The sequence below is a fragment of the Leopardus geoffroyi genome, chromosome B1 (assembly GCF_018350155.1).
Source record: "Leopardus geoffroyi isolate Oge1 chromosome B1, O.geoffroyi_Oge1_pat1.0, whole genome shotgun sequence".
Classification (NCBI taxonomy): Eukaryota; Metazoa; Chordata; class Mammalia; order Carnivora; family Felidae; genus Leopardus; species Leopardus geoffroyi.
In genome coordinates, this window is record NC_059327.1 from 7337935 (window position 1) to 7360080 (window position 22146).

The following is a 22146-nucleotide window of genomic DNA, read 5'->3' on the forward strand; positions in this document are numbered from 1 at the left end:
CTCCATAGTAGCTTTATTCGTAACTGTTAAAATTTGAAAGCAACCAAGATGTCTTTCAGGAGGTGATGGATAAATAAGTGGTTCATCTAGAACAGGGAATATTTTTCATTGCTAAAAAGAGATGAGCTTTCAGGCCATGAAAAGACATGGCAGAAACTTAAATGCATATTACTAAGTTAAAGAAGCCAATTTGAAAAGATTACATACTGTATGATTACAACAATATGACACTCTGGAAAAGGCAAAACTACAGAGATAGCGGAGATATCCGTGCTTGCCAGGAGTTATTGAGAGAGGGAGAGCTGAATAGGCAGAACATAGAGGAGTTCTAGGACAGTGAGTCTCTTCTCTACAATATACGAGAAGGGCGGGTACATGTCCTTCTGCATTTGTCAAACTGCAGAGAGTGTATAACACCAGGAGTGAGCCCTAATGTAAACCGTGGACTTGGGGTGATGACGTTGTGTCAGTGCAGGTTCACCATTGTAACAAATGCACCGATCTGATGGGGGATAGATGGGTGGGGGACCTTGTACATATTGGGGGTCAGGGAGTGAGTGGGAACGCTCTATAATCTTCTGTTTTGTTGTGAAACTAAAACTGCTCTAAAAACAGTTTATTAATTAAAAAAAAGTAAAAAAGCAGAAAGTGAAAAATGTTTAAATGATTCCATTTTACCCGCTAGTTTAAGTCTTATGTTTCTTTTCCAGATATAAATTCAAGATTTGTTTAAACATAAATCAGAAACCATTTTTATTTGCACACAAACATTATTAATATTAATCTTGGATCCCAAAGATAAAATACAAAAGCCTACTTAATTCACCCTGCGGTTGAAATAATATATATTTTCAGTGAAAAGTAATGTGGTAACATTAGTAGTTAGGTAAAGTATATTTTAAAACATTTGTCCTGACTGTTAGTGCCTGAGGAAATATAGGTGCCAGGGGAGGAGGAACGAAGATTTTTATAGTTAAGCACTCAAAAGACTGAAGGCCCAGTTTGTTTATCATGCCATTTTTCACTTCAGATAATGTTTTACTTTTTTTTTTTTTTAAAAAAGCCACTAGTTCCACCCTAATAAGGGGATTTGATGGGATGAAGATAGGTTTGAGGAAGAAAGAGGAAATTAAGAGATCTTTTCTAGAAAGTGGGAATATGAAATAGAAAAGATAGAAGAAAGTAACTTTATAAAAATGGAGATAATAGAACTGACTAGAAGTTATTAATTGCTGAGCACTAAAATAAAGGAGAATTATAGGGTGATGGTCAGGACATCATTCCACCTGTACTGAAAAGGAAGCAGGTAGTAAAGAGACAGTGTTTTATTTTTCTGTGATGGTACCAGGCGTCGCTGGTTCAGAGTAGCTGGCTTTAACCCACTAGGTGGCAGGATAGAAAGAGAAGAGGCAGGTTGGGGTGGAGGGTTCCTGGGGCTACACAGAACATGTACCTATAAGAATTGTGTCATAGATCAGACGTATATGTCTTTCTGTGTTTATCTTTCATATATGTGATAGTTCAGGTGTGGTGTTAAGGCAATAACATTTCGCTGCTGAAATGATGTAAAGCTTTTGAAGAACATAAAATAGTGATGAAATGCTGACTCTGGGATAGACTCGTCAACACGAACCAAATTTATCATATTTCCCAGATATTATTTTTTCAAAAATATTTTAAGATTATAATTGCTAGCTGTATTTTTTCCTTACTTTAATCAGATATGAAATGGACAATAGTGAAAAATGGCATGGTATAACTTTGTGGTATTAGTGAAAGTTGTCTTATACTAAGAAACCTCATTTTTAGACCAATATTTTTTTACCATATTAGAAAAGACATCTAATAATAGTCTGGGTTCTGTCTTTAAAAAGTTGTTTTTGGCCAATTAATCTATTCTTGAATGCCATTCATTAGGTAACTATATAGTGCAATACTCAGAATAGGTTTTTTGGTTTTGTTTTTTTTTTGTCTTCGTGTTTTTACTGTATTTGGATTTTCATAACGATTGTAGACTTAGAAGCAGCCTCCCTCTTGGTTTGCTCTTCTCTGGAATCCCAGAGAGTTTACGCGTAGATTCACAGAATCCTTTGGGCTGAGAGGGATGGTAGGGAAAACCTAGTTCACAGGGTTTCTGTTAGAAGAAGCAGAGACCTGAGCTTAGATGCTTGAGTCCAGCTCATGCCGTCCGCTGGCTTGGAGTCGGGTCTCCGTCCCTGTGTCCCAGCCAGGCTGATTGTGCATCTCCAGGCTGTTGACTCCACCAGCCTCTGTCCTGCCACATCAACAACTTGTAACCGGTAGTTTCCAGCTTCCTTCTGTCCCCTGTTCGCAATGAGCAATATTGGTAATGCAGCTTGTCTACCTGCCCTGTGTGCCTCAAGTGGCTTTTGTGAAGGTGCTGAGTCACTGTAACAATAGTGATGCTCTGTGGCAGAGGCCACGCAGTACCCCCAATAGTGGCTCATGGTGTTTTACGTTTGAATTTGCTGCCTTGAATGTATTGCCAGTGTTTAGAAATCGTTAGGTTTTACACAAAAATCTAGATTCTTCCATTTCCCTGGAGAGTTTCATAAATCTGGCCACATGGGAGGAGGACCTTTCTCCAGGGGCCCTCAAGCCCTTTAGATATAACATGCACCTGTATTCCACTGTAGTCCCCGTGGGTCCTGTAGGGTTCCCATTCCTTGGCCGGGTGCCATTTGTCATTTATCATTTCTAATCTCTTGCTTTTCAAACTGAAATGACCTGCCTTGGTGTCTCTAGACATCGGGGGATTTCAACTCTTGTTCTCTGAAAGTCTGCACTGAGATGAATCGTTCTCGTAGAAATTTCTTTAAAAAAGATGAAGATTGAGGAAGATGGATGGAAAATAATTAAGTTGGTTGCATAATGGAAATGACTGATATTTCTCCAAATTTGTTTTTCAAGGCAAACATGTCCCAGGTAAGGCAAGTGGGACTCCTAGCTGCTGGATGTCAGCCTTGGAACAAAGATGTTTGCGCTGCCCATGGAGACAGGTTTGCGTACTGTGCTACCCTGGCCATCTATATTTATCAGGTCAGATTCTGTGGATTCTTTCTGATTTCCGAATTGTATTAGGTAAAGTTAATATTTAAGTAGTACGTATTTTTAAATCCCTGTGGTATGAAAAGCTGAGTGCTTTTTGGTTTTACAAGTCAAGCTTTTAGAAAATGCTCATCTCCAGTTATAAATTATAAGAATCTTAATTGATTTCACAGTCATTCATGCGGTTTCATCAGCAAGAATTTCTTCAAGAATTAAAAGCTCCCCATTCATTTTTTAATTTTTTTAAGGTTTATTTATTTTTGAGAGAAGGACACACAGTGCAAGCGGGGGAGGGCCAGAGAGAGAGGGAGGCACAGAATCCAAAGCAGGCTCCGGGCTCCCAGCCGACAGCACAGAGCCTGACGTGGGGCTTGGATTCACGAACCGTGAGATCATGACCTGAGTCAAAGTCAGATGGTTAATTGACCGAGCCACCCAGGTGCCCCAAGAGCTCCCCATTTATGAATGGTGAGCAAGTAGAATTTAATTCTTTTAAAATATATTCCCATATAAATAATTGGAATTCGTTTATTCATTAGTTTCAGACCTTGCTTAGTAACTTTCATACGATAAAATCTTACCAGGTGAAGAGTAGGCATCATCCATGAGAGATCATTCTATTAAAAACAGTGCAGATATATTTTGAGATATCCTTGGGATACAAGCCTTTATAACTCCTTTTTTCCGTTAACTAGCTCCATCCAGACATCTCTTACCAGTTCCCAATCTACAGAGCTAGTGGCCTTCTGAGCTTCCCCAGGCAGAGGTGCCTTATGCCTCTTCAGTCCAAGTCAGTCTCCCTCCTCAGACTCGGAGCCCACATTTTGGTGTTAGCACCGCGCCCTTCATCTGAACCACAGCCGGGAGAGCCAGCTGTCTTTGGCTCCCTCTTCTGCTCACCTCTTTCGCTGAAGGTGAGCAGGGGCCATCCTAGTGTTGTGTACCCGTTACTGTCTTCTTTATACTGTGTCACCTACACTTTTCGAATAGTCTCTCAATATCCTCTTTGCCTCTACTTTGACTCTCTCTAGTTTATTCTTCATTGTAATTAATCATCTTTAATGCAAATCTGAAATTTTCAATCTTCAGCTCTTCCTCATTCCCTTTTATGAAATCCTAACTTCGTAGTATGATATCGTGTTACCAGCATTCTGTCTCTCTCCTCTCACCCTGTGTTCCAGGCATACCATGGTAATTGTATTTTCCAAAACATCTCAGACTCTTGTATATCTTGCCTTTGCTTACACTAATTTCTTTCCATTTGCCTGTGTTGCCTGTTTAGAAAGTATTTTCTCGTCTTTCAGATCTCAGTTGAAGTATAAACTCTTCTCCATATTCTGCTTTTTCCTCTTTCTTATTAGCAAAGGATCTTATAAAACAGACTGCCCGTCTCAGTGCTTCCCTTTACCAGAATGAGACTTCCTCACCTTTGAACTCTCAAGTTATGCATACTCTCTGGTATTTTTTAAAGGTATTTTTTATTGTTTATTTATTTTTGAGAGAGAGCATGAGCAGGGGAGGGGCAGAGAGAGAGGGAGGCACAGAATCCAAAGCAGGCTCCAGGCTCTGGGCTGTCAGCACAGAGCCCGATGCGGGGCTCGAACTCACTAACTGTGAGATCATGATCTGAGCCAAAGTTGGACGCTTAACCGATCGAACCACCCAGGAGCCCCACTCTCTGGTATTTAATAAAGACTCATTAAACATTTTTCTTGTGATACATTTTTTTGTTATTTTGAAACACCAACATATTTTCAGTTAAGAGTGAAAAAAATGATCGCATTATTCTGGAGTAAAAATCCTTTTAACTACTAACAGTGTTGTAGGTTTATTGAAAATTTAATAAACAACAGCATTAATCTATAAACCAATTTTCCACAATATCAATTTTTATGTAGTCCATTACTCAAGGTTGTAGAAATACACACCAAACTGCAATTTGCATATAACTCACAATTTTTCGCTTTCCCATACAGAAGACAGCAGAAGTCTGCTGACTGACCACCCCCCCTTTTCCTCCCATCTGCCTCCTTCACACTTTCCATGTCCTCCCAAGCTTCTCCTTCCCAAAGATCTACAAAGTGCCTCCCTTAGTCTTAAGTCCCTATCTTCTTGTCTTATTTCCTTTTAGAGAAGAAGAATGTATTAGACAAGGCAAACTATTCCTCTAAGGAGTAAAGAAGGTCAGAAAGTGGATGAAGGCAGAACTCAATTTTTTTCATGTTTGCAAGTGTCTTAAGTTTTGTGATGACATTTTATGACTTGAATATTTAGGAAGATTAAGCTAAAATTATTTTTTTTTATTATATGAAATTTATTGTCAAATTGGTTTCCATACAACACCCAGTGAAGCTAAAATTATTAATATAAAAACCCTATGAAGAAAGTTTATGTATCATTAAAGAGTGAAACAAACTAAAAATCACTCTGATTTAGAAGTTAAAAGAAACTCAGGTGACAGTTGATTACAGAGTTCAGTGTAAAACCTTGTTGCAAAGTATAATAGAAAATTACATTTATATTAAATGGTGGCATTAACATTCAACTTCCGTTAATCAGTATTGTTTTAAATGTCATTATCTAAATCAAAATGCTTTGAAAATTATGCTACATGAATATTTACTAAATCACACCCAGGGTCAATGTACAGTCAAAGTCTGATTGTCTGTTACACTCTCTATAATGGTGCTGAGGTTTTATCAGATTTTTCAGAACTATTAAATGATACTTGTAAATGCCATAAGAATTTTTTCTTTAACCATTGGATTATGATGCAATAATATATTGTATTAACTACTCTAAAAATAATTTATGGCCTAGCTCATTGTAATGGTACAGGCTCTCAATTGTAAATAGAATGGGAATGTATTAATAAATTAATCCCTGTAAGTATTCTATATCATGCTTAAGATACTACTTGGATAATTGTGTACTAAATCCAGGAAAGATCATTGATGTGCATTGTAGCTTCTTCATATGTGTTTGTATTTATAGACTCCTCCACAGGATTTCTAGCTTATAGAGCAGTCTTTCTATTAGATACATTAGACACTTTCACAGTATTTACCACAGGTAACATAAATCACTGAATAACATCAAACTTAAAAAACTGTTCATTCTTAAATGTACAGGAAATATTCTTAAATATTTAAACAGGACAATTGAAGATTATTGTAACTGCAATACTAATCAGATGAGGGGCGCCTGGGTGGCGCAGTCGGTTAAGCGTCCGACTTCAGCCAGGTCACGATCTCGTGGTCCGTGAGTTCGAGCCCCGCGTCAGTCTCTGGGCTGATGGCTCAGAGCCTGGAGCCTGTTTCCGATTCTGTGTCTCCCTCTGTCTCTGCCCCTCCCCCGTTCATGCTCTGTCTCTCTCTGTCCCAAAAATAAATAAACGTTGAAAAAAAAAATTTTTTTTAAATACTAATCAGATGAAAACTCTACGGGTACTTGGTTATCTCTAATAATATTTTCATCCAGAGTTGTTCAGGAATAGCTGAAGTTCAGGTAGTAAGAGATACAGAAATTATAGAAGACAAAACCTTCAGAGATAATTAGGTCATTAGTCAAAATTTTAGATACAGAGGTGTTCGCTGTAGCATTATTTGTGATAGCAGAAATTAAAAGTTGCTTAAATGATAAACAAAAGCATAATGCCTCCTTTTTTCAATAATATTAACTGAACTTCTTTTGGCCAAGTATTACTAGGCACTAGGAATGCAGCTCTGAACAAACCAGTCACATTCTTCTCATTGAATTCATGTTCTTAGTAAGGACAGGGGACAGGGAGAAATCTGTGAAATATGTCATTTTATGAATAAATAAGTAAATGTTTCAGGACGAAATGCGTCCTACAAAAGATGTAAAAATAGGTAATATGCTAGGGTCATTGACACCAAAATCAAAGGCAACAAAACCAAAAGTTAACAAGTGGAACGACACCAAACTAAAATCCTTCTGCAAAGCAAAGGAAACCGACAACATACAAAGGCAGCCCACTGAGTGGGAGAAAATATTTGCAGATCATATATCTGATAAGGGGTTAACATCCGAAACATATAAAGAACTTGTATGACTCCATAGCAAATTAAGCAAGCGATCTGATTAAAAAATGGGCAGAGGATCTGAATAGACATTTTTCCAAAGAGGGATTCCAGATTGCCAACCGACACATGAAAAGAAATCTCAGTATCCCTCACCACCAGGGAAATGCAAATCAAAACCACACTGAGATATGACCTCATACCTGTTAGGATGGCTGTTTTCAAAAAGACAAGAAGTAACAAGTGTTGGTGAGGCTGTGGAGAAAAGGGAACCCTCATGCCCTGTTGATGGGAATGTAAATTGGTGCAGCCACTGTGGAAAACTCTATGGGGGTTTCTCAAAAAATTGAAAACTGAACTACCATGTGACCTAGCAATTCTGCTTCTGAGCATTTATGTGAAGGAAATGAAAAGATGTATGCACTCCCATTTTCACTGCAGCATTATTTACAATAGCTGAGACTTGGAAGGCACCAAAGTGTCCATTGATGAATGGACGGATAATAAAGAAAATGTGTGTGTAGTTAGCCATAAAAAGAAGGAAACCCTCTTTGCTACCGTATGGATGAAACTTGAGGGCGTTATGCTCAGTGAAATATGTCAGAGAAAGACAAATACTGTGTGATCTCACTTATACTGTGTGATCTCACTTATACGTGGAGTCTGAAACAAAAAACAAAATGAAACTGAACTCATAGATACAGGGAATCAATTGGTGGTTGCCAGAGGTGGGGGTGCGGTGAGGGAGAAATGGGTGAGGGTGGTCAAAAGGCAAAACTTTAGAAACTAAATAAGGCATGAGGATGCATTGTACAGCATGTTGAATGTAGTTGATGGCACTCTGTTGTATATTTGAAAGTTGCTCCGAGAGTGGATCTTAACATTTATCGTCACACCAAAAGAAATTATAACTATGTGTGGTGATAGTCAGCTAGACTTAAGTGATCATTTAGCAGTATATACAAATGTTGAATCACTATGTTGTAGACCTGAAACTAATATTACATGTCAACTGTATCTCAACTAAAAGATACAGCTAGGGGACAGGTTTTGGCATGGGAAGGGGTGTATAAATTTATTTAGATAGTGTGGTCAGAAAATACCTCTGTGAAGAGGCAGTTTTGAACTGAGACCTGAACAGGAAAGAATGAATAACCAGGAGCAGACAGACGGGGAGAGCATTGAAGGCCAAGGGAACAGCAAACGTGTTAAAGCAGATGTGATTTTGCTGTAATAGAGAAACAGGAGGGTCAGAGTGAACAAGCAAGAATGTGATACCAAATGAGCCTTGCAAAATAACCAAGTTCATGATGCTGTAGGGCATTGAAGGCCATGTTGCAGTCAGGATTTTACTGCAAGTATAAGGTTGAAGAAAGATTGATGTAATCGGTAATTAATATAATAATGATTTGAAACACTCTCCAGTAGCAGTGTGAAAGGTTCATTGTTGTGTACAATAAGCCAGGTACAACCAAATGGCTATATGGTGTAATCCCAGACATGTTGAAAAAGGTAACAAAGGAAAAGGCACTGGCTGATGGCGCATTTACAAAGGAAAGAGGAAAATTAGGCTCTTTCTTTTGTCCACTTCCATATAAGAACACAACAAAATGCCCCGTCCAAAAAGCAATAACATAAAACAGGTCCAGTGATACCATTGTTCTGCAGACTTCAGACATTTTAACGTAATAATGAGCAGGTGGTTTGTTTCACCTGATTTTTTTTGTTGAAGTATAATTAACATTCAATGTTATATTAGTTGCAGGTGTACAACCTATTGATTCAACAGTTTTCACGTTACTCACTGATCATGATTGTAAGTGTAGTCAACATCTGTTACCATACAATGTTATTACAGTATTCACTCTGTATTCACTCTGCTGTACTTTTCATCTCCATGAGTTATTTTGTAACTGGAAGTTTGTACCTCTTAATCCCCTTTATCTATTTCACCCATGACCCCACCCACCTCCCCTCTGGCAGCCACCGGTTTGCTCTCTGTATTTAGGAGCCTGTTTTTCTGTTTGTTGTTTGTTTTGATTTTAGATTCCACATATAAGTGAAATCACATGATACTTGTCTTTCTCTGACTTATTTCACTTAGCATCATACCCTCTGTCTGCAGCCGTGTCATTACAAATGGCAAGATTTCATTCTTTTTTATGACTGGGTAATATTCCACATCTTCTTTATCCATTCATCTGTTTTTTCAAAGTTTGCTCATTTTTTTGAGAGAGAGCGGGTGTGTGTAGGAGAGGGTCGCAGAGAGAGTGGGAGAGAGAGAATCCCAAGCAGGCTGCACACTGTCAGTGCATCTCACAAACTGTGAGATCATGAGCTGAGCCCAGATCAGGAGTCCCAACGCTTAACTGACTGAAATCCAGGCGCCCCCTATCCATTCATTCATCTATAGACAGATGCTTGTGTTGCTTCCATATCTTGGCTATTGTAAATAATGCTACAATAAAAATAGGGCCGTTTTCATTTTCTTTGAGTAAATACCCAGTAGTGGAATTACTACATCATGTGGTATTTCTTTTTTTAATTTTTTGAGGTACTTCCATACTGTTTTCATGGTGGCTGTATCGATTTACATTCCCACCAGCGGTCCTTTTTTTCCACATTCTCAACTCTTGTTATTTCTTGTGTCTTTGATTTTAGCCATTCTGACAGGTATAAGGTGATAACTCATTCTGGTTTTGATTTGCATTTCCCTGATGATGAGTGACGTTCAGCATATTTTTTTCCTGTGTCTGTTGGACATCTGTATGTTGGAAGATGTTTATTCAGGTCCACTGCCCATTTTAAATCAGATTATTTGGTTTTTTGGTGTTGAGTTGTAGAAGTCCTTTATATGTTTTGTGTATTAACTCCTTATTGGATATATCATTTGCAAATACCTTCTTCCATTCAGTAGGTTGCCTTTTCATTTTGTGGTGGTTTCCTTCACTCTGCAAAAGCTTGTTTTGGTGTAGTCCCAATAGTTAATTTTTCTAACCTAAATTTTTTCATTCACATCTCATTGAAAAGTTACAGAAAAAAATATTCTAAACCAAGTGTTTTTCCCTCATAAATACATATAGCTGTAGAAAATATAAAGCTCTGAATTATTATGCATATTTAAGTGTACAGTTATTTTTACCTTTTATAAATTATGTTTAATGTCAGTGCCCTTACTTTTTAAAAACTGATTTTTTTCTAGACATCGTAACTTATCAGGAAGATGCAAATTAAAACCACAGTGAGATACTACGTTACACCTGTCAGGATGGCTAAAATAAAAACCTCAAGAAACAATAAGTGTTGGTGAGGATATGGAGAAAAAGGAACAGTCGTGCCTTGTTTGTGGGAATGCAAACTGGTGCAGCCACTGTGGAAAACAGTATGGAGGTTCCTCAAAAAGTTAAAAATAGGACTACCCTGTCATCCAGCCAGCAATTGCACTGTTGGGTATTTACCCAAAGATCATAAGAACACTAATTCCAAGGGATACATGCACCCCTTTGTTTATAGTAGCATTATTTACATTAGGCAAGATATGGAAGCCGACCGAGTGTCCATTGATTGATGAATGGCTAAAGAAGTAGAATATATATATACAATGGAATGTTACTCAGCCCTTAAAAAAAAAAATGAAATCTTGCCATTTGCAACAGCATGGATGGAGCTACAGAGTATAATGCTAGGTGAAATAACTCAGAGAAAGACAAATGACCTAGGATTCCACTCGTATGTGGAATTTAAGAAACAAAACAAGCAAAGGGAAAACATAAGAGAGAGGGAGACAAATCAAGAAACAATCTTAATTATAGAGAATAAACTAATGCAGGAGAGGAGGGTGAGGGGATGGGATAAATAGGTGACGGGGATTCAGGATGCACTTTCATGATGAGCACCAGGGGGTGTATGGAAGTGTCGAATCACTATATCGTACACCTGAAACTAATAAAACTATGTCAGCTAACTGGAATTAAAAACTTTAAAAAAATGGTTTACTTCTGATTGACTACTGTTCACGTTTGAAAGGAGACCAAGGCTTGAAATGTGTTCATATCATCGTAGTAGATGTACTAATTTTCACGTACGTAGCTTTTTAAAACCAATGTGATTATTAATGAGAAGTGTATAACTTAAAAAGAAGCACTGAAATGTCTCATTTATATATTTTTTTTAGTTGGATCACCGTTATAATGAATTCAAACTTCACGCAATTATGTCTGAACATAAAAAAACAATCACAGCTCTCTCTTGGTGTCCACATAACCCTGATCTGTTTGCAAGTGGCAGTACCGATAACTTAGTGATCATTTGGAATGTTGCAGAACAAAAAGCCATTGCTAAGCTCGACAATACAAAAGGTATATTTATAACTGGGATTTATTTTATTGAGTGAATTATTTTTACTTCAGTAAGAAAAATATTTTATTTAAATTAGCTTAGGTTTTAAAGTATTGTTTTTCAAACTTTCTACTGCTCGTCTATGTAAGAACTACATTTCACATCATGACTCATGTGTGTACATGTGTATAAAACTGAGGCAAAATCTCATGAAATATTTTTGCTTAGTACACCAGTTAAACCATAGTCAATACCAAATGATTTCATTAATATTTAAGTATGACAAAAATTCCCCCGATATATATAAAAGTAGTAATTGGTAAGATTTTCTTAATGAGACAGTTATCCTAACCGGGTCATTATTCTGTCCCAATCTGAAACATACAAACACCATTCTGTCCCAATCTGAAACATACAAACACTACCCATGTAGTCACTGCCCTGATGAGCTGGTTTCTTTCCCTTATTTTTAATTGGGTCATGGTGGAAAGTCCTAGTTCACATAAGTAGGTCTTAGTGAATTGAATATTATTACACTCTTTCTGGCTAGCATCTTACCCCACAATAATGATGACGCAAAGTAACCATTTTTCGGTTAGATGTTACAATAATTCAGTCTCTTTTTGAACACCGAAGGAAGTTCGCTTATTAATTACGGTTTTGAGAACTGCTGGGTATGTTCTTTATATTCAGTTGTTTCTCTAACAATGACCAGTTATCACTTTGAGATAAAAAGCCTGGACATGACGGTTCGATTTCTTTAGAACAGTCTTCAGTGTGTAGCATCAATATTAGAGAATTCATAGGCTGCTATATTTAAATCTTGCTTCCAAGAGTAATAATAATGCCAAATGTTATGCTCAGCGTATTTAGTATGTGGCTTTTTCCTTGTCTTTTCAAATTTAGGTCATTAGGAATGCTGAAAATACCAGTAAAATAAACGAGTTTTGTTATATAACTTTCATCTTAAGAAAATATTTGCCAAACAGGGTTAATTTTTCAACTAGAAAAATGCAAATCTCATTCCCAAGTTCACATAACCTGCTTATTATTTTCACTTGAGCTTCAGTACTAGATAGTGTGTACTTTGCTCCAGTCTCTGAGCAGTTGTGTTTTTTTTTTTAAGTCAGCTATCCAGTGAGCTTCCATTATTGTAACAGTTTACCATAAGGTTTTCAATACATCAAAGAGGAAAAACCAAAATACTTTTGGTACAGGCTTTGTGATGTATAAACAGCGATTGATAGCCTCCAAATAAGATTTTTTATATTTTTCTGGTTATACCTGTTCATACCTGTTTGTCTCCCCATCATACCTCCTACAGTTTTTTCCAGTATTGTTTATATTGGTCAGTAGTGCATTTTCTCAATACTTTAAATTCAGCTTTAGATGAGATTAATTTTAAATAACACAATAAATACTCCTAAAATGCTATACGATGTCATGGTTCTTCTGAGGTTGTCGCACAAAATCTATACCAGGCGATACCTGCATAATAACATTTCTAAATGTCATGCACAGGTACATATTAGTTGATGTATCCTCACCTAGTTTATCTGCCAGTTTGTCCTGAAACACCATATGCATCACCTCCATTCACGATGGAAGAGTTTTTTATTCATTACTGTGTGCACCAGGCTTCTTTTGCCAGTGAGCATACAATTAAATAAGACGTTTTCATTAACATTGTACAGTTATTAAATGGTTGTGGTAAGAGTTTTGATTACTTCTACATATTTCTCCTTTCCTTACACATTTTCCTTCTTTTGAAAATTTTCAGAGCCTTAACAATAAATTCCTCTTGCTATATCTAAATATCTTCTTAAATTTTTTTTTAATGTTTTATTTATTTTTGAGAGAGAGAGAGAGACAGAGCATGAACCGGGGGAGGGTCAGAGAGAGAGGGAGACACAGAATCCGAAGCAGGCCCCAGGCTCTGAGCTGTCAGCACAGAGCCCAACGCGGGGCTCGAACCCACGGACCGTGAGATCATGACCTGAGCTGAAGTCGGACGCCCAACCAACTGAGCCACCCAGGCGCCCCTAAATATCTTCTTAATTTGAAGGTTGAAAGTTTGTGATTTATTTACAAAAAAATATTATGAATATTTTTGGTCATTTTCATTGTAAATATTTCACTTTGAAATTCATTAGACTCTGTTTCAGCTTTTCAGAATTCGGCTTACGCAAAGTAGAAGTTTCCATTAAATCAACTTAAAAAAAAATTCTATTAGAACTTGCACGTACAGCAGTTGAACTTGATGTTGCCTCTGTATTTTCATTTCATCATTCTGTATTCCACAATAATAAAAAAATACACTTAAAGGGAAACAAGTATTTGTTTAAATGTAAAATGTTAAAATTATCATCAACTTGGAAAAAATCATACTTGGTAATATCCATCCAGGAAAAAAAACAACAACCCAAAACACGTTAACAGTGGATAATAGTACTACCTGCCCATCTCAGAGTATTTGGGAGAGAATTAAATGAGTTGATATTCTGTAGAGCTCTTCAAAGTGCTGACACATACTAAGCCACTACAGAAGCGTTTTCCGTCTTAACTCTGTGACACTGTTTCTGGTCCCTTCTCTTCCTTGCTGCATTTCCTGAAACCCAATGCGGAGAACCAGCTTTCTGGCTTTCTCCACATGTGCTGTGGTGGTTTGACCCATTCTCTTACTCCTTACTGGGAAGTTCTCCTTCTGTTAATGGATGCTAAACCACATCAGCTTTTTATTGGCCTTATTCATGTGCTCGTTCATTCCTTCTATAAGCATTTATGGAGTTCCCATTTGATGGCAGGCCCCAAGGTAGGCATTAGGCATGCAGTTGCTGCCCGTGGGGTGGTAAGGACTGTGACACAAACTGAGTTTACTGTCCATGAACAGCTTCCGACTGCGTCTTTATTCATACCATTTCCTTTTCCTCGGAAATACCACTCATCCCACATATTAAACTCTGCTGCTGTCTCTCAAGGTATAATTCAAATCCAGTTTCTTTTCAGGACAGTAGCCCAGTGGTTTACACACTTTTCTACACATCAAAATCATTTGGAGAACCTTGTTACAGATAGATTCCTGGGCCCTAATTCCAAATGATCTGATACGCATATTCAGTTTGCTGATTCTGACGCAGTTGCTTAAAGTATCTGTGTTGGCACGTTTATAATTTCTGTCTTGAGTTAGAAATTTACCATACCACTTACTTTATATATGATTTATTTGATCACTGTAATGGTGAAGAGAATACAATTAACTTTAGTATGTCTTTTATAGTTTAAAAGGGACTTTTACATACATTATTATATATCCTTTCTTAACATTCATGGGGAATAGGTGTTCAGCTGTTTTTACTTACATCCGTTTTATAGATGAGAAGGCAGAGGTTTAAGAGGTGGTTATTTGTTTAGTTCATCTGAAGCAGTGCTAAGATTTGAATCTAAGCCCCGATAAAACATAGACTGTGGCATTAATTTTAAATTTTTTTTATTTATTTTTTATTTTAGAGAGAGAGAGTGCAAGCATGGGAGAGGGACAGAGGGAGAGAGTGTGAGAATCTCAAGTAGGCTCCGTGTTCAGCGTGGAGCCCCATGCAGGGCTCAGTCCCATGATCCTGTGATCATGACCTGAGCTAAAATCAGGAGTTGGACGCTCAACTCATTGAGCCACCCAGGCAGTCCTATAGCATTAATTTTATTGTTTTTAAACTCTTATAGCAGCATTCAACTTTTCATACAATGGATCCTTACCTTCCCAGGACTTTATATTTTTATCTTGTGTTTAAGGTCCTATAAAGCAGGAATCGTATCCCATACGTTTATACCTAGAATGCCTATAGCAGGTGTTCTATACAAAAACTCAGTAAGAATTTAATGCTTGATTACATAGTTTCTGGAAGAAAAAAAAAACCTCTATAAATGCCTGAATATATGAAGCATATTATCATATTAGTAGTTTTAACCCTAACTAGGTATTTTTCCGTTTTGGAAGCACCCTACACAGGTGGCCTATAGTCTTTGGGGTTACTTTTTAAGTCCAATTCCCAACTTAGAAGGTAATACTATTTTAATAACAAGACTATTGTTATATTTTAAGTTGTTTCAGCAGTGTGCAACGTAAATAGTATTTCATGGTCTGGTGTTCCTCCACATGTGTCTATTACGTGTCTATATTTTGTTTATTCTAGGGGTGCCTGCCTCTCTCAGCTGGTGCTGGAATGCAGGTGATACGGTGGCATTTGTTTCCCACAGAGGCCCGCTGTTCATTTGGACCATCTCAGGACCAGAGAGTGGGGTGACTGTTCACAGGGAAGCTCACAGCTTCTTGTCTGATATCTGTATATTCAGATGGCATAGCCAAAAAAGGGGGAAAGTTGTATTTGGTCATATTGATGGAAGTCTATCAATTTTTCAACCAGGTAAGAATTTAATTAGTCAAGATCTCTTGAAGTTTATTTTTCTTAACTTACAATTTCTTTTCTCCACGACATATAGCCAAAGTCAACAATATTTTAGTTGTAAAATAATAGCTGTGCAAATATAATCCAGCACCATGAAGTGTTGTTGTAATAGATATAACTCCTCTGTGCAGTTTGCACTTGGCATTAGCCTAAATCTTGTCACTTGCCCCATAATTTTATTGTTCTAAGTCTGTTGTTCATTTTTGCACATTTACCTAGAAAGTGGCCTGAATGAATAAGGACACACAGAAGAACTATATGATGATTTGGGGCGCCTGGGTGGCTCAGTTGATTGGGTGTCTGACTCCTGGTTTCAGCTCAGGTCATGATCTCATGGTCTGTGAGTTCAAGCCCCGCATCAGGCTCTTCACTGACAGGGTAGAGCCTGCTTGGGTTCTCACTCCCTCTCTCTCTGCCCCTCCTCTGTTCTCTCTCAAAATAAATTAAAAAAAAAAAAAAGTTTAAAAAAATAAAAAAAATTAAGAAAAAAAGACATATATGATGACTTACTAATACAACTCAAAAATACTTTCCTACCTGCTTGTACAATACCATTATGATGCTGCAACCCCTTAGCAAAGACTTTGAACCTGAGATAAAAAGGAATAATAACTCTGTGGAGCCCCCTACTAGTTAACCAATCTGGCTCAATTAAAGGGTCTGAGTAATTATGTTTATTTTTTTAATTTAAACAATGAGAAGTTGTGCAATGAAAAATTTTAAAAATTGCCTAAATAGCTCTCCACTCAAATAAGGATGGCTACCATTTGAGAAACATCCTTTTAGCCATCTGGTACCTCTGTTAATAAATGTGACTCCTGATTCATTAGATAGATGGGTAAAAGCGCTTTTTAGGGTTAGGATCGCTACTTTCACAAAACAGATTACGTTCAACTTACCTGAAATTAATGGAAGAAAAAAATTGAAATCGAACCAAAGAAATCATGAAAATTCAAATAAATATTTCTTAAAGGAACAATCTTTCTAAAGTTAAAAAATGTTACGTTAAACATTGGTATATTGGGGTCATTTTATCTCAAATATATGTCGAACAGGATCTGATATTCACTTAAAAAATTTTTTTAAGTGTTTATTTTTGAGAGAGAGAGTGACCACGAGCAGGGGAGAAGCAGAGAGGGAGGAAGACACAAAATCTGAAGCAGGCTCCAGGTTCTGAGCTGTCAGCACAGAGCTCGACGCGGGGCTTGAACCCACAAACTGTGAGATCATGACCTGAGCTGAAGTCAAACGCTTAACCGACTGAGCCACCCAGGCACCCTGGATTGTTATACTTTCTTTTTGAGAATCTTTTTGAGCTCTAAAGAGGATACTGAGGAGGGTGTGCTTCCTTTGGTCCAAATTTCATTCTAGATATTATTCATGTTTTGTAATTTGTCATTGTGGCCATCTCCTTTTTCCTTGACCATGGCTTTCTTTTCTTGCTTTATTATTGTTACTAGTCTGTTGCTGTTGCTAGTAGGCATTTTTGGAGGTTTTAACTCCTAAGACATTGAAACATTGTATTATGTATCTACGACCTAAAACACTGAGATGTGGTATGCTCATTCTGGCATAGAAAGGGTAGGGATGGATAAAGACTTCCTTTCCCTTATTTCCCTTTTGTGGATTTCAGTCGGGCTGGGATGTATGATATTTCAGCATTCCAACCCATGTCACTTCTAGAAGGGCCCAGATTTTCCCATAACTCATCTTCAAGTTATTAGAGTAATTTGTGCATTTTACCCGTGTCATCAAATGATTTTTCTGGGTCCACTCATGTGTTTACTTGCAAGGGCTGCCCTAACCAAGTTCCACACACGGCATGGCTTAGAACGACACATTTATTGTGACGTAATTCTAGAGACCAGAGACACAAAATCAAAGTGTCAGCGGGCCCCCTGAAGGCACCAGGGAAAGCTTTTTGTTCTAGCCTGTCTCTTCGTTTCTGGTTCCTGAGCTTGTGACAACATAACATCGCTGTTCACATGGTGTTCTCCCTGTGTGCATGCAGGTCTCTGTGTCCAAATTTCTCTTTTCTATAAGGACACAGTCATGTTGGATTATTGTTTGCCCTAATGGCCTCGTTTTAATTTATCATCTGCAAATACCCCATTTCCAAGTAAAATCACATTCACGGATTCTTGGAGGTTGGGACTTCAACATCTTGTAGGGGAACACAATTCCCTGTATGGGTAACCACCCCGAACAGACTTGTTGACCTCATTTATTCCATAGGATGTATAGCAATGAATATGTACACAACATCAGAAAAGGTATAACCCTGCTATGTATTTTCCTCTTGCACATATATGAGCTGATGGTTGTGAAGGAAATAGTACTTTTTGTTCTAATACTACATTCTGCACTGTGAGTTTGAAGCTTTGAGGCTGTTAGTATGCATACTGGTATTGTCCTTTCCTAAGGAGGGGTCACTTTCTTAATGATTTATTGGCACAACAGGTGGTTCTATCTCTGTGCAACAAGATGAAATTAATGTCCTCCCCGGTCTTACAGGAGGCTAAGACCTCAGGCTCTCTGCTTTCCTGTCTTTATCTCTCTTTTACGCCTTCTCCCTTTCAGTCTGAAAAGCACCACTTTATTCTGTTTAAATTTTTTTTTTTCCAACGTTTATTTATTTTTGGGACAGAGAGAGACAGAGCATGAACGGGGGAGGGGCAGAGAGAGAGGGAGACACAGAATCGGAAACAGGCTCCAGGCTCTGAGCCATCAGCCCAGAGCCCACGCGGGGCTCAAACTCACGGACCGCGAGATCGTGACCTGGCTGAAGTCGGACGCTTAACCGACTGCGCCACCCAGGCGCCCCAACTTTATTCTGTTTAATAATGCATTGGATCATGTACAGATCCACATATGAGCAGAGGAATCTAGGGCCAAAAACATTAGAAAACTGCTTTAGCTATTTTAAATAGTTTTGGACAAAGCCAGGTCATTGGAATTTTTTTTTTATTCTCATAATAGGAATGTTTTCATTGAATTGACTTTGGTATTATTCCAAGGATGTGCATTAATCAAATTTGCATGGTTTTATTTTAGGAACGTTGATGACATTGTCCCTATGTAATGCTGTGTTCCCTTTTTGAAAACACGCGGGAGACATGTATTGCTGGTCTCATTTCTGGGAAAAGTTGTGCTTCTCCTGAGCACATTTTTTTGTGTCTTTTTGTTTTATTTTTATCCTGTGGACCCTGAGTTATGTAACCTTTCTTGATTTCTTTCTACTTTGCTTGGGCTGCTGGTCTCAAAATGAAAATTTGAACAGATATGTGTATTATACATTATCCTCATTATTTTATTTTTCGGCCCTAGTTTTCCTTTGCCCCAGTTTTTGTTTTTCATACAGAAATTGTCAACCTCATCTTCTTACTGAGTCTTGTCATACACTCCTGTCCTCATCTGACAACACAACTTGGCTGATGTTTGTATAATAAAAAGGAACATAAATAATAGTAACATAAATACATATAAAATAACGAAAGTATTATCAGCTCTTGTTCTAATGCCTGGCTGTAAAATTTTACAGATTTAGCTTTCTATTTTTTAATAATAAAAATGTTGGTACTAGACAGAACAGGAAACAATGGCTATAACTCATAATCATTTTGACTGTATGGGGCTTTGAAGCAACCCAATTTCAATATTTAGCATTTACTTTTTTTTTTTTTTGCATGCTGGAATATTTTTAATAAGCCATTGATATTAACTGGCATATGCAAATACCTAAAAATTACTTAAGAGATAACTAGTACAACTTAGGTGAATCATTTTTCTTCCTCTCTCTGGCTTACAGTGAATAGCTATTTTAATATTCATTACTGTTTGTTATATCAAATAGCACTTTAGCAAGGTGCTTATTTGGGGCAAGAAGAACCAAACTTTTCTTGATGATGATTGCAAAAATTTGATAAATTTTGATGAAACATCTCATGTGCCTTCTATGATTTTATGTGTAAAAATTCTAAATAAAATTCTGCCCTTGTAAGGTGAGCTTTATGAAGATCAGTGTATTCTGACAAATTTACTCCCAGGCCAGAAACTGTAAGGTGTTCAGTTCACTTTACAGATATATCCGAGGAAATTTATTTTTTCTGCTTTTATAATCTGGTACGTTGAAAAACAATGTGTAATGATGAGATTACAGAAAGGGCTCTGGTGTCTGTCAGTGGGTTATGGTTTAGTAAACACGCTTTGCAGGGTTTATAATACTCAGGAGGAGTGGGTTCTTTGTGTTAACATCATGGCCTCTGAATTCTGTTGTTTCACTGCCGTTCTTCTGGGAACCGAGGCCGGCTAACTGGAGCCCTGTGTGGTGTATCAGCAGAAGCATGTTTTTCCCTATTGCCAGTTGTATCTCAGTTGGGAAGGCACAAGAGGATTGTTGGATCATTCTTTGCTTCATTCAGTTCCACATGTTTTATGTCCCTGCTTTTCTGGCTGCCTTATTTGTACCTGATGTCGGGAGTGAGTTATGGTTACGACAGATGCTCTGATGCACGAGGAGGGATAGTAAATACCGATATGCTGCTTCTAAGAGGCCCTCCCGTTCTTAGCCCTTTAAGCAGCTAACTCCCTTAATCTTTAACAAAACTCTGCAAGCTAAGGATTGTTCTGTTCTCCATCATACAAACGAGGAACCCCAGCACACAGAGACTCGGTGTCCTGTCCGAGAACGCAGCTAGTCCGTGGTGGAGCCAGGCTTTGCACCCAGGCAGTCCACTGCCAAGTCGGGTGCTCCTCTTGGTAAGCACGTCCCCGCCCCTACACTGTTGTAACTCAGTGCAAACTGTAGTTGATGACAAGAGCATTGGTATTCTTTATCTGCGTCTTTTTCCCTTGGCGTTTTGGGAACAAACAGGAGCATTTGGGCTCTAGGGATTGCAGCTGAGGCTTCCACGTCCTCCTGCGCTCAAGTGTCCACGGTGACTTCTGCACACAGATGCCAGACTTCAGCACTATGCAGAGAGAAAATTAATAGGATCGCAGTTACTGATTTTCTTTTCTTTTTAAATGTTTTTATTTATTTTTGAGGGAGAAAGAGAGCACGCACGCGCCGGGGAGGGGCAGAGAGAGGGACACAGAGAAGCCGAAGCAGGCTCTGGGCTCTGAGCTGTCAGCACAGAGCCTGACGCGGGGCTCGAACCCACGGACCGCGAGATCACGACCTGAGCTGATGTCGGGCGCTTAACCGCCTTAGCCACCCAGGCGCCCCTCAATAATTTTCTTTCGAGCATTGTGTTTAAAATCTTTCTTCTTTATATTTTAATAGGTAGTAAAAGTCAGAAACATGTTCTGAGACCTGACTCTCTTGAAGGGACAGATGAAGAAGATCCAGTGACAGCCCTGGAATGGGACCCGCTGTCTACCGATTATCTCCTTGTGGCTAATTTGCACTTTGGAATTCGCCTACTAGATTCGGAATCCCTTCATTGCATCACAGCATTTAATTTTCCCAGTGCAGCGGCTTCTGTCCAGTGCTTGGCCTGGGTTCCCAGTGCGCCCGGGATGTTTGTCACTGGAGGTAAGTTTACCCTGGTCCCCAGAGTTTTAAATATATGTTTATTCTTTAATGGAGTCAGGGAAATGATACCCTTTTATTGGTTAATTTTGTGTAAAATGAATTAATATCCCAGTATTATTTATTACAGTAAGTGCCTAGTTTACTTTCCTTTATATTGTGTGTCATTAACATAATGATAAAAATGAAATTAAGGCCCAGTTTTCCAGGTTTTTGATAATAAACTGGCGTATAGTCTGTATGAGCACACATGTACACACACGTGCGCTCATGTGTTTGTGTTCACGTGCATACAGAAGACACCGACAATACAGTTTCAGGCATGGAAGGATGACAGGGAAAGTACTGACTAGAAAAACGGTTGACCTGGCTGGGAGCTCGTTTCCTCACCGATGATTTTGGTCGTCAGGGACCACGGGTACCGAGAGAGACCAAGGCATTTTCAACGTAGGTTGGAAATGAAAGTGGAATTTATTACCATGCCTAGAACAGAAGCCCCTTCGTGGTTGCCGAATTGTGAGAGAATTAGTAAAGCTAAGAAGTGACGGGAAGGGAAAATGAGGGCATTCAAAATGGTAATTAAGGATTAAATAACTACTTCTGTTGTTTACTTAGGGTGCAAGAGAGAAGTCTCTGAAAGGCTGAGTACTTTGAGCTACTGTGTGACTACCTCCCACATTTGCTTCATGTGGGATAAGAGAGT

The 22146-nt window shown here is 38.2% G+C and overlaps 1 protein-coding gene across 9 annotated transcripts in view; it reads left to right on the top strand.

Moving 5' to 3' along the window:
• The window catches only part of WDR17 (WD repeat domain 17), a 107661-nt gene that overhangs the window by 34283 nt on the left and 51232 nt on the right, over nt 1–22146 (top strand). For 6 of the 9 annotated variants that reach the window (XM_045452311.1, XM_045452320.1, XM_045452269.1 and 3 more), the window contains 4 exons: nt 2932–3060; nt 11287–11470; nt 15638–15868; nt 21195–21446. In XM_045452311.1, coding sequence (XP_045308267.1) covers nt 2938–3060; nt 11287–11470; nt 15638–15868; nt 21195–21446 — 790 coding nt within the window. In that variant the 5' untranslated portion in view covers nt 2932–2937. The remainder of the gene's footprint in view (nt 1–2931; nt 3061–11286; nt 11471–15637; nt 15869–21194; nt 21447–22146) is intronic. The other 3 variants (XM_045452331.1, XM_045452337.1, XM_045452300.1) reach the window with 2 other exon arrangements.